Source organism: Typopeltis vanoorti, chromosome 17 (genome assembly GCF_054136105.1).
Source record: "Typopeltis vanoorti isolate ZY-2024b chromosome 17, IOZ_Tvanoo_1.0, whole genome shotgun sequence".
Lineage (NCBI taxonomy): Eukaryota > Metazoa > Arthropoda > Arachnida > Uropygi > Thelyphonidae > Typopeltis > Typopeltis vanoorti.
The window spans coordinates 76169596-76183651 of NC_143565.1; the positions used below are offsets into that span (position 1 = coordinate 76169596).

The 14056-nt window shown below is 36.1% G+C and overlaps 1 protein-coding gene across 1 annotated transcript in view; it reads left to right on the plus strand.

Moving 5' to 3' along the window:
* Nucleotides 1–208: 208 nt before the first annotated feature.
* The window catches only part of LOC150097511 (uncharacterized), a 51637-nt gene continuing 37789 nt past the window's right edge, over nt 209–14056 (plus strand). The window contains exon 1 of the mRNA XM_090406940.1: nt 209–398. Coding sequence (XP_090263066.1) covers nt 209–398 — 190 coding nt within the window. The remainder of the gene's footprint in view (nt 399–14056) is intronic.

Genomic DNA, 14056 nt, shown 5'->3' on the forward strand with positions numbered 1-14056 from the left:
AAAAGTTCTGTTTAGTAAATGTAACAAGAATTATGGCAGTCGCTGTGTGATTTGATTGGTTCCCTGCTTTAGCTTTTGATTCCGAGAATTTATAAAAACAGATGTAATTCAAACTGTTACAGATTTCATCCACGTTTTATTGGTGATCGGGATAGACGTAGACTGTCCAAGCTCGTACAGACCAACCGCAGGGCAATGACTCCACCAGATGCCGGAGGGTACTGGAGGAACGCCATACCGTTTACTCGCTGACGCTGCTTGGATCTCCGCCATTGAAACTGGATGTGATTTGTGCTGCCGTTGCCCTGCGGTTGTTCTGTACGAGCTTGGACAGTCTACGTCATCCCAATCATCAATGACGTGTAATCGGCTACCAGTTGCTCGCTGGTCGCTGGCTGGTAAGTCCGTTGATGATATACTCGCTGTAGACCTTTGATAAGGTTGTCCTCGAGAACTCTAGGATTCTTAAAACTTGGGCGATAGAATGACCCATCTCTCCTGCGTATATAATACGTCCATGATCAAAGTCGCTAAGATTGCTACATTTACCCATTCATCGATTGCAATACGCTGTTGGGAAGCCCGATGTCTTCCTATTTACCGTCTGCGTTCGATTTGGGTACGTTTCACTCTGCGCGGGAGACACCAATCTTTTGCTCACGACTGTACATTTGCTACTGCTGAAGTTATGACACAAAACATAATAAAAATAACAAGCGGATGAAGATAATGAAACATCCATGATGTTTTACGGAATACAAATCATTCCATTTTGGTGATGATACTACTGTGCATTATACGTTAAAAATTAAATACCCTGATATGTATTTTTAGTAATCAGCTTCTTAAATGTTGGATGATGTTTTTTTCTCTTTCTGATTTCTCAATTTCAATGCTAGAAAACCCAGGACGATACTAAGATACCTTTTTTTAAAGTATTAAAATTCTCCAGTCGAAGCGCACTTGAAGAAAAAAAAAAAAATAGTATGTATCATGTTCGGTTTGAAGTAAAATGCACGCAAATGCATGATAGAAACAATTCCCCACAAAATATCTATAGTAGGGCTTATAATCTCAACTGCTTGAAGAATTAAATCCATTCTTCAAGCAGTTCAGCTTGAAGAATGGATTTAATTTCCTGTGAAATATGTCAGAAATACGTGCAAAACTTACCACGTAGACTGAATGCTATAATACAGACTATAATAAATCTATGCCTATATCTTTAAAAAGAAAAAACAACAACAACAATATGAATTTTTTGGTTTCTTTTTTTTTCTCCCCATATTTTCCAATAGTTTTTTCCAGTGCGAAATCTCTTACTGGAAGCCTGAAGTGATTTAAGGAAAAAAAATACTAGGTTGGATCTCTAGAGTAGGGTTCTCAGAATAGCTGGTGGTGCTAAATGTGCTACAGGTTTATAGAGGTTTGAGGTTAGGTCTAATATGAAAAATATATATTCTCACAATTGAAAGAAGTGTGAAAATGAGTGAAAGGATCATAATAAGCATCGAAATAATCTAAATAATCAGAAAAAGATGTCTTTCTCAACAGCATTATTCTATAATGGCATGGTTCATTATCACAGTTGAATCGCAGTCTTTTTTGGTTTGTATATACTTGGAACGATTTGTCTTTTGCCGTTTGTAAGATATCATTTGGTATTGGTTTGCTTAATTTTGCTACTAAAGTAATTCCAATGAAGAAACATGCAATATCACAAAAATTTCGATACAATTGATTATTCTAGAATATATGAGTACATGAGAGAGAGAGAGAGAGAGAGAGAGAGAGAGAGAGAGAAATAAAACAAATACCATAGATGCTACGGATTAGACGAAACGAAACGCATATCAAAAGATGCTTTTCGGTAAATCTTATCCCCCCCCTTTTTTTTTTCGCATGCAACGAAACTTGTTTCGTTGTATTGCTTTACAATGACTATGACATGCCTGGAAACAACTGAAAAACCATAATACACGACAGTTTCAGCATAATAATACACCAGTAATCAATCAATTTACATAGTGCTACGATTGGTTCAAAAATTTGGATCACAGGGAGTAAGGGTGGATAAGAGATTGGCATCTTGGATATGAGTGATAAATATCAATGATATAATAAGCTGCTTATCACTTTGCTGAACAGCACTGTATCACAACAACGAGAAAATTTTCACTCTGAGTTTCGAGAAAATACTGAAATACGTATATTTTATAGTATTATTTAAAAACTTCAGTTCTTCGGAACAAAATCCTACAATCTTTCTTTTAAAATTAAATTGTTCGCGACTTCAAATCCATTGTCAACAAGTTTTTTTTTTTTTTTTTCATTCTTTTCCAATTCACGCTACTGGAAGCTCTATATCCATCAACTTACTCTAATTTAGTCTGTTACAAAAATAAATAAATAACTCACTTCCTTGAATAGTTAAAAAAAGGGATCATAAACTCTATTTAAAATTGTGTTAAATGTAGGAGTATTAATGACGATTTTTCCTATCCACTCTGTTTCGTTTGTGAACTTCTGTTTACTTACATGATGCACAGTTTTGATTCGCTTTATAGGTTCTTTCTTTCTTTTTTTTTTTATTTTTTTTATTTTCCTTCTTACAGGAACTCTTTCTAGGCCATTTCGGTCGAAGTTGAATTATACCAGTCTAAGACGAACGGGTGGCAAGATCCTTTTCTTTCCCCGCCCAGAAACTTGGCTTTTCCCACCACAAAAACGAACAAACAAATAAACTCAATAATACAAGCTACTGATAAACATAACCTGATGCCCTTTGACGCTTTGGAAATAATTCCAAGTAAACCAACCCAAGCTTTTTTTTTTCTGCTTATTATATGATAGAATAAAATGATAGGCAAACGAGCACGTACTCCCGAATTAGAACCGAAGCAAATATCAGGAAGATAAGCTATAGACTACTGGATGTTTTTGTTCAATTTCCTTAATTTTCCAAAAAAACTTAATTTCCGAAGTGGAAACCTTGCACAATTCTATGAGACGGCACATCTTCACTTGATAAATGCCCTTATAAACGTTTTTCGCGACCTACACAGGATTATGAAGAACTTTCGTCTTCAAATTACGACTGAGTCAAGCTGCCACCTTTAGGAGATATTGTCAAATATCATATGCGGTTGCCTTTGTTAGCAGTTAACCACAAAATTCAGTCTAGGACAATTGCGATCAGCCATCATGACATATGGAGATGCAGATGCGAGGCATACACAGATAGCTGAATAGTTTCTCATTTTCTTAAATGCCACCCAATTTTAGACGAAGATCTAAAGTGTATTTTTAGCAAACTTTGCTATGTCTGCTAATGAAGAAGCAGCATAATTTTTTTCTTCTAAAAAACGGAACATCACAAGCACAGTAGCTTCAACATTCATGAATTTGAATTAAAACGAGTTTTTTTTTTTTTTTTTTTCAAATGGTCATAAAGGTTCGAGTTCTGCGACCAGCCAACAAACTCCTTGAGTAGCTCCGAAGTTCTGTTTTTATTGATAGAAAACATCAGTTAAAGGAATCCAGGAAGAAATCATATTAAGGTGAAAAATAGTAGTAGCAGGTTACAGAATATTCAGTCGGTTCTCATCTGTATCGATTCAGTAAGGTTTCTACAGAACTAACAGTCTCACACATCGAGAACATTAATCGAAGGATCATCTATCTTGGAGTAACTTAGACACTTCGCTCTATTATATAAACCTGCATTTTTATCCGATTCTCGTTTTAAACTGAGCATTACAACGATAACTTCTCTCTCTCTCTCTGTCTCTCTTTCCGTGTACTGTATATAATAAATATACATATAACAAAACAATGATCTCGTTCAGTTGAAACGGATATGGCGTAATTTTGCTTTAGCAACAGTAAGTTCTTGCATACCAGGTGGCGCAGTAATCAGTGCATATTTCCTCTCGTAGAAAGCAAATCGTTATTAAACTGTATTATTTTTACTTCACTATTCGTTAATTGCTAGTAAATTAATTAATTGCATGGCTTGTATTATTGGCTGATATGGTTCGCAAGTGTTAACCTTATAAAGTGTTATTTCATTGTAAGGATGGTCGTGTGGCAAACTGATGCCAGAAGATCATTGCTTGAACGTCGCCAAATAACATGTCGCCATTTAGTATGCCAAAAGTTCTTACACATCAAAACAATACTTCAGAAGTGTGTGTGTGTGTGTGTACTTTTTAAATGCCATTAAAAATTTTAATAATAATTTTTATTTTCATTTTTATTTTCATTAACATAATTTTTTATTTTCATTTATTAAAATTTATTAATTTTAATAAATAATAAATTCCCATTTATTATTTATTAAAATTAAAATTTATTAGAATTAAAATTAATAAGAATTTTAATAATGCATATTAAAATATTCTGCTGTTAACTTTTAAAACAGACAATATTTAAAAAATACACTTTGATATGTGGATCCTTTCGTAATTTTGCATTGTAGGCCTATATTTGGCAAGGTTATAAATGAGCCACTGCCCAAAGGGCCCATTAATTGTTCTTTTACAATCTTATTTTGCTCCTGTGCTTTTTCACTGAAAGGGCGAACTTGTGTATGTATGTGTATTGAGTGTGTATGTGTGTGTGGGGGGGGCTTGTGTTGATTTGAATTAATGCCAAGATAGTTTAAAGCAGAAAACATGTGGCCCGAAAAATTTTACCATGCGACCCACGTACATTTTTAAAATTGCAGTCTAAAACACTGGCAGTCTAGCGTATTCAGCCTTTTTTTTTTAACAATGCGTTATCTCAGTCTCATGTTTGCCATTGAAACAAAATCCGTGCAATGGCTCAGTAGTCTATTTTCGATTATTGTATTTATGGACTTGATAATGCATAGATACAGAATTACGCCGAAATACAGATACACGGTTGATAGATAATTATAAAAAGATAACTATATCTGGAAAAGTTAAAGGTAGTTAAAAATAATATGTATTTTCAAATAAATAATCTCTTTATTGCATATTTACACACTGTGACTTGCAAAAGAATACAGAATTGTGAAAGATATTATAAATAATGTCATACATAATTATTGTAGATTAAAAGAATAGACTTTACAGAAATAGAACAATTTGAAACAGAGAACGAATAACATTCAAACTGAGCTTTAAAAAAATAATAAAATAAAATAAAAGCTTATCGCGTATTAAAAGTCAGTTCTGTAATAGTCCAAGAACTGCAACTTCAATTTTTTTTTTTTTTGAAAACGTTCTTAAAATAAAATTTGAAACGTAATCTTCAGTAAAACTACATACTATTCTCGAATTTTGTATACTCATTAAATACATAATAATTGATATAAATTCAGCTAATAACTTTATTTCATCCATCCATGTTCAAAGCCCACTTTTCCTTTGGCTCGTGACCATTGGAAGAGAAACTTCCAATGGTCACGATCCTCGGCTACCAAGCTCAGGTGTTCTGGTGGGACTCCAATACGTGTCCACCCAAGGTTCTGGATATAATATATCCAGCGAGTCCTTAGCCTTCCACGTGGCCTCCCACCCTCTGGCTTGGCAAAGAGAGCCTGCTGGGGAAGCCTCTCTTGTGGCATTCTGACCAGGTGCCCGTACCATCGTAACTGTGATATCTCAACACGGAGAAGCAACGGTTGATATTGAGGGTTGCCCGAATTGCAGAGCTTCTGACTCCGTCGAGTCTTGTCATTCCCGCAACCCCTCGCAGGAACCTCATTTTAGCCGCTTGGATTCGTGTCCGCATTCTTTCGGTCATTGCCCAGCTCTCATGACCATAGGTGAGGATGGGGGACATAGACTGTATTGTTAAGCCAGCTTTGCCTTCTGGCTTAACTCCCGCTTCAATACTACCGAACGGCCAAGCTCCCGTAATATTGCGCTTTCTGAGCCAATTCGAGTATCTAGCTTTACGTCCCACTTTCCATCACTCGTGAATGTGGATCCAAGGTATTTAAACTTCTCCACCTGCCTCAGTGGACCTCCACTCACATGTAGAGTACACTGGGATCTTGAGTGGTCTTGAGACCACAAATGTTTCCGTTTTGACCACACTGATCGTCATCCCGGCTTCTGCACAAACATCTACAAACCTATCCACGGTCTGTTGGAGGTCATCTGTGGAAGAGCTAAGCAGAACTAGGTTATCTGCAAAAAGCAGTTGTCCAATGCTAATCTTCCAATTCTGACACACTCACTGCCTCGGATGTGCCTATCAATCCAATCCATAAATATTATGAAAAGGAGGGGTGACAGAACAAACCCTTGGCAGAGACCAACGGAGACTGTGAAAGGTTGAGATTTGTGCTGTTTACCCTTACACAAAACTCCGGCCATTCATACTGGGACTTGATGGCGGCTAATAGTTGGCCACTCGTTCCATACTCCTGTACTACATGCCAAAGCTTATCCGAGGAACCCAGTCATATGCCTTCTCCAAGTCCACAAAACATGTGTAGACATTCTTGGTATATTCCCAAGATTTCTTAAAGTGAAGATTTGGTGAGTTGTGCTTCTACCAGGACCAAAGTCACATTGTTCTTCCTGGAGCTTTGACTTAACTATGCTCCTGCACCTTCTTTCCAGGCACCTAGCATATACTATCACAGGCAGGCTGAACACAGAGATGCCACGATAGTTGCTGCAATCTCTCTAGTCTCCCTTCTTGAAGACTGGTATTATTATGCCTGTCTGCCATTGCTTTGGTGCTCGCCCAGATATCCAAGCAGCCTGACACACTCGAGTCAGCCAGAGAACACCGTCTCGATTTAAGGCTTTTAGCATTTCGGGGCGAATTTCATCATCGCCAGCAGCCTTGCCCGATTTTAGCGATTTTATTGCTAAATGGACCTCTTCTGCTGTGAGACTAGTCATTGCCCCGATCTGCACCTCTTGGATGTCCACAGCTGCTGTGCCACCTGGGTTGAGAAGGGCTCTGAAAGTATTCCCTCCATCTGTGGAAGACATCCTTCTCGGTTGTTAAAAGTGCGCCATCAGAGGGCTTAATTGCCCTTTCTGTGCACGATTTTCTCCCTCGAAAGCGACGAATGGTCTGCCAGAATACTTTGTTTGCATTTGCATAGGATGAGTCTAATCTTTCTCCAAAGGATTCTCAAACCTTCTGCTTTGCTGTCTTTACTACCTCAGCAGCAGCTTTTCGCGCCTCCGTGTACTAGAAACGCATCTCAGGTGACCTGACCCTAAGCCATGTTAGGTAGCCCTCCTTTTTTTTGCCCGGACAGCATTTTGGACCTCTTGGTTCCACCAAGGTGTCCTTTTCTCACTGCCCTTCGCCACGCCGAGCCGCTTTCTGCCACAGCATGAGAGTGCAGAGGCAGTGACAGCTGTTTTGAACAGCTCCTCAACATCGTATGTTTGGGAGGAGATTGTTTTTTCATCATCTTTCAATCAAAGGCAAATTGGATTCAATATACATCCAGATTGTTTGGAATTATGCCGAATCAACTTATGAGGTCTGCGTTAGTTCATGTGGTGGGTTTGCATGTTTTGCAAAGAGTAAAATCCTGAGTTTCTCTAAGGGGAAATACTGATATCTTCGTATGACACGGATTCAATATACACTGGATGCCAGTTTATTAGTCATACCCATCCAAATGTATGTTAGGAAACCGTGAGCCTTCAGAACCACCTCGACAGCCGACGAATTCGACTCTACAAGGTTTCAAAAACATTCACAGGTATTCTTTCACAAGCGAACATAATGAGTTCCTACACTTCCATCAGATTTGCTGTCGGCAGTTCCTTGTCAAGAATATCCCGTTCCACCACATACCAGAACCTACCATGACTGTATATTTTGTCGCAATACTCTTGTCCTTCTGTCCCTATGAATCTCTCTTTCTCTCTCACTACTCTCTCTCTCTCTCTCTCTCTCTCTCTCTGCCGCGCCGCTCCTCTGGTGTCCAATGCTGATTTTCCTTCGCCCATCTTGGCCGTATCTGTTTGTTTTGTTGGCTGTTGTTATACTCAATTATGGACAATGTTAGATGCATGGCGTTCAGTCCAATGTAATCTTTAGTTTGCACGCATGATTATTTGACTAATTATAGCACTCTACTGGACTTTACGATTTAGTGGATTCTTAGTCTGCCTCTCGAATTAATTAACTGTTTCCGTCGATATGTTTGAGGTTATCTTTATGTTTTCTGTTCATCACATCTCATGGCATACCCAATATACTTTTACGCGTGTCCATCTTCTCAGAGTGGCAGTTATACTTACTCCCTTCCTCTAGCTACCACTCTCATTTCTCTTTCTATATTGCTCCCCTGCCTATTATCACATATACTGCACAGACACTCTCACAGAGGGAATCCATCACTATTTATACCTTACTGTGTGTCGCTAGTCAAGTGTTAATGATGGATTCCATTTAGTATGGAGATGATTCCAATATTCTCACTACTCAATATATATCATACTGTATATGGTAGATGAGACATACACCAGTATTAGTTATACCTGCCGTAATTGATAATTAGGCGTAGTTTATTTGGGTTTGTTTTTAAGTAGCAAATAAACTGCCACGAGAGTTATGTGCAAAAAGTGCGACTCAACACTTCTGGTAAAATATTAAAGCTCTCATCTAATATTCTGCAAGTTCGGTGTAATACCACAGCCACGTTACGGCTTTACATAAACCTAATTTATATCATGAAAAGGTGATTAATGTTACTCCTCATAGTATTATCACTGTGGGATTTCTCTAGGGTTTGCGTATTGGGCAGGAGGACAAACAGTCACCTCGAATCTCAGACGAGATTTGAACTCGGATCTTTCCAAATAAAGGGCTTCATCACGTCCGATTGAGCTAGAAAGTTTCGTTAAAATAAGAATAAATAAAAATTATATATTAAATTATTTTAAAATCAAATACTAGTGTAACATCTCCGGTTTTGTCCAAGTTGCAAATGTTGTTATATTTGACATGCGGCTCAGATAAAACGAATGGTTTCATAAAATTGAGAAAACAAAATCATAAAAATAGGACATCCAACAATAAGCTTCCGACCTAGCGAAATCCTCACACGTAACTAGTAAGGAGATGCTATCAAACTTTAAACACATGTCACTTCTAAACGGAATGGTTAAAACTCGTGTCATTATCTTCTTTATCAAGTTACGAAGGTCGTGAACCCTGATAAAACTAACACCGCATTTGAGAAGTAAGCCACCTAACTACATACATTAACTACCTAAAGTAACAGATTACATCAGCTTATTAAGTGAAAGATGCGGGTAGAACATAATAGATTAAAACAGCACGTGACAAGGAAGTAAATCTGACTTTACTTCGATAATAGGGAAAAAAAAGGAAAAAATCTTCGGAAATGAAAGTTCAACATAGTCATTCTTGCGTGAAAAATGACTTATTGTGCATGCAATGCAGCGTTATTCTCTCTCTCTCTCTCTCTCTGTTTATTTATCTATTTATCGATCTTGCTACTATGTTGATACGAAATACTTACCTATATTCTGATAGCCGAAACATTTTTTGTTCAAATTTCTGTTGGTTTTTGGATTTGGTTATTTAGTTAAGAACGATAGTGTGAATCGTGTGAAAAACATACTTTCTAGAATCCTATTGTGACATAACTAGAGATTAAAAGCTACGTCATTAATCCCTCGAGTTTTGCATCCTTAGATAAGTGTGTTAAAGATTTTTTTTAATAAATTTAAATTGGTGAAAAAAGTATAATATAGGAACTTATCTTAGAATCGCTGTCTACTCTCTTCTTTTAAATTCGCCAATATTGAATCTTTGCGTGAAAACCAAAATGTACATTTTAGGTTTTCTGCTTTTCGTTGAAAATAAGAGATCTATAGAAATTCTTCGAATAATGTAGAGATTTTGATGGATGGATGTTCCACTTCAATCATTCTCAACCATAACAAGATCACTTGACCTTTGTTCGTGGTTTGAAACACATGGAATTAATGTAAGATCAAGAATGGTCAATGAACTCAGAATGGCTGGATTATAAAGTGTTAGACTCCTTCTCTCGGCAACGGTGATTTAAAACAAAAGTTGAGGAAAAATGAATTCGCAGTAGGAAGTATGTAGCTGTTTTGAATATTTTAACATATCATGTTTATCAATCTGTTCTTACGCATCACCGAGAAGCAGCTTCTAAGTAAGAGATGTTCTATTTCTGGATTTTGAATATCGGCTACGCCATCTTACTCAAATATCTTGCTCATTTTAGGAAGAGTAAAGGCGATCATAGTTAAGAATTGGTCGAAGATCAATTTGATTCTTTGAAAACCTTTTTTCATAATATTACAATGTACAAGTAAATCTATTTTTAACAAATGCCTAGCAGATGCAAGAAGATTTAATTATTTTAATATTTTTCTCTGTTATGAAAAAGGTTTTCAAAGCATCCCATCCCATTTTCTTTTACGTCCAAGCAGCTTGGCTTCTTATAAATCTAAGCTTCGGTATGACAGGGCGGTGATGATGTTCCCATAATCTGCTGTGTCTGTCAAGTCAAGTCGTACATTCTATGACGTTTCGTCTGTTTTGAAGAAGTAAAAATCTGAGTTTAGTTTCCTGTGAGGAAAAACCCTGTCGCCTTTGTATGAACCAGCTAACTAATTTTTGAGTTGGAAAGTAATGAATGTTCTTTGAGTCCTAGATAACTTTCCAAATCAAAAGTTTGAACCTGTCTGTGTGTGATGGTGGTGGAGGGGAGATTGTTAGGTTAATATCTTCAAGTACATTTCGCAGTTTCTTTTGTATTTCCTCCTGAACTGCTGTACTAATACAAATGAGAGTTATTTTGTATTATGTTAGCCTTTTTATTCACTCCAACATTGCCACACGATGCTAACCATCATAATTGGATTATTCAGTTCTGCTTTAAAAAGAGAGATAAAAGTGGAATCGACAGTAAAAATACTAACCTAATCCTGTTGCTCCTTGAGTATTCTTTTTTTTTTCCTTTTTCATAGTCCTTGTTGTCATTGAGCTAAATTTAACCACTTCATGGTGTAAAGAGACACCCAGAGTTTGCACGCTCATTCTGAAAACAACTTCGTTTCATGTGAAGACAGACACCAAGCATATACTGTTAAAAAACAATAACACCTGCATCGTATCTCTATCTTAGCAGACACATAATCTTTCAACCCTATTGGAGATGTTATATTAATACTGCTAGCATATACTGTACATACATTTTTATGTTAATACTGTATTTGTGTAATAACAATCATGATAATGTCAATATACTTAAAAACAAGAAAATTAAAAAAGAAAAAAAATTGTTTTAATCCTTTGTCTCTACAAAGGATTAAAAGGATTGTCTCTACAAAGCAAGTACAAATTGTACTTGCTTTGTAGAGACATCACTCATTATCTCATCAGAAACAAATAAACATTAGCGTATAGATTCTACAGCACGCTCCCCCCCCCCCAAAAAAAAACGTATCGGTTCACTTCGCTATGAAATAGTGGTGTATGTTAGCAATACTAATATTATTTTCATGAAATAGAGTTTATCTCTCGCCACACCCTACATGAAAAAACCCATGGTCGTTTAGGTCTACAGTCTGAGAATACTAATTCAGAAGTTGATAAGGCCGCTGAAGATTTCAGAATTAGAAACTGTCACCTAAATAAAGAAAAAAGCTATTTAAAAAAAAAAAAAAAAAGATGAGAGAGCTAATGACAACCCACGCTATACCATTTGGCTCACTTCCACAGTTCAGTATGTTAAGAGGCGTTCGACATTGGCCCAATAAACAGAGCTGTTTATATATAGCAGCCATTTTTAAACTTTGCTTCATATAATTACACACATGATTTGTCAACAAGGTGGGCTGCGTTATTTAACATCCACTTATAAACTTCTATTCTCCGATATTGATCACATTCTGTCAGATTTTTCTAGGAAATATTTGGATAGTCAGATTTTTCCAATATTCTCTTTTTTTCAATAAATCACTTTTCATTATAGTATCTGGATATATTTTGTTGTTCACGATACTAGCGCTCTCTTTTGGTTTTCAACTACGCCTTAATACGATGGAAGTATAACCTTATCCACCAAAACAGCATAGTTTGTATTAGGCATGTACAAAGAGACAATAATGATTCGACTCATAGTTTAATCTAGTTTAATCGTAATACTATTGGAAAAATTGATACTGATTGAAGAAACTGCATTAGAGGATTTGATAGATTACCTTTTAAACGTCTCTAGTTGAAAGATAATAGATTTAATTGAAAAGAAGCTGTAAGAGTTAAGGAACTGCTTATAAAGTAATTATTCAAAATTTCCATTGCCTCTTGTGTTATATTTTTGACGTTATATTGGTCTCCTACTGTAGATGCGCTTTGATGATTGAAACCTCACCTTTTATAGAAAATCCCATCATGTTCAATACAATCAATCTTTCAGAGGAAGAAAAAAAAACACTTTTGTAATTCTCATGAAATATAAAAATGGGAAGCCAACTTATCAATTAGACAACATGGAAAACATACTGAGACTGACTCTATTACACCTGGATAATTTGTGAGTGAATATAAAATTCTCCACTACATCCTTGAAACAATATGAAACATATAAACGAAACACTTAAACAAAAGAGCAAAAATGGATTCCGAATATTTTTGGAATTAATTATACGTAGTACTTACACCTGTCTAACCGGTTAAAAGAGGTTGATTATTCGTCTGTTGACATGAAGTCAGTCGTTCATTAACAGCAAATTGTAGAAAAATCCATTAGCGCCGTTTATCAAAGGAATCCTATACAATTTCTAGGTTCTCCTTCCGTCAACTCAGTAGCACCAAACCATATGTGGACATTCGAAGGTCACTAACAATGGAATACTTTCTTCGCTTTTTTAATTACAGTCGTGGTAAAAATGATTTATTAATATATCGAAGAGTATGAGTAGGTGGATCTGCCTAAGCAGGAAGTACTGATGGAACAACATTCAAGATTAATCAAAAGTTTTAATCTACAGTATATGAAGATGTTCCTTTGTTTGTGGATGATAAAATATCAAGATTAAATCTACAGGTAGTTTATTTGTCAAAGGAGAGATATAAAATGAATGTTTGGTTGTGGCTATACAGGTTTTAAATCTATTGTTCAGTTGGAATGGAATCTAGCTGGTAAGCCGGAACAACGATCAATCTTGCAAGGATGCACCCGTACTCATCATTTCCCGTATCTGTTCAGGTTTTTTGAGGAAATGTTTATACAGATTCTTAACGGATACGTTAAATATTACTTCTCACTATAGAAAATTATAGTTTATAAAGGAAGGGGGGGTCTGTTTCTGCCCTACATTACCTCATTGAGAAGTGACACAGTTAAGGATGGGATAGCCTGCCTGGAATATTTTCATTGCAGGACATTGTCCCTCACGTAGATAATGAACCGGTACGATGAGACAACTTTCCCATGAGTGCTTATCCTCCGGCAAACAGTTTTCCATTTTCTTATCCCTTTCACTTAGTACTATTGAGGTCAAAAGTTCTTAAAGGCAAGAGGTTCCTTAAAATGTATACAGCATTGTTTTTTGTATATTTATATTAATTTATTCCAAGACCTTTCCATAAATCGTAGATTTCAAATGTCATCATTGTTTAGAAATGTAATGTTTCTCAAATAACAAATTCTAGTAAATATTTTTAACTTTGACATCACTTTCAATTGTATAGAAGGCTCGAAGATAATTTAGTGAACGAAGGAAACAGGGAAAGCCTTGCACGTTTATAACTTGGTTTTTATATGTTTAATAACAGAATATATTTAAGCCCATTGAGGTTTTGAGGTTAAGAAGTGCCTAAGAGAACAATACAAGAAATAATAACGATAATAAAAGTGATATCAGGTCCAAGAATTCAGATGTAACGTATACTAAAAGTATCTTCAAAAGAAAATCTTTGGGTTAAAAATAAAGGACCCTACGTTAAAAAAAAAAAAACCGTCTAAAAGTACTTATGTCAATGAAAGTTCCACTAAAACTTCGAAAAATTGCAGTAACGTGCATATTAT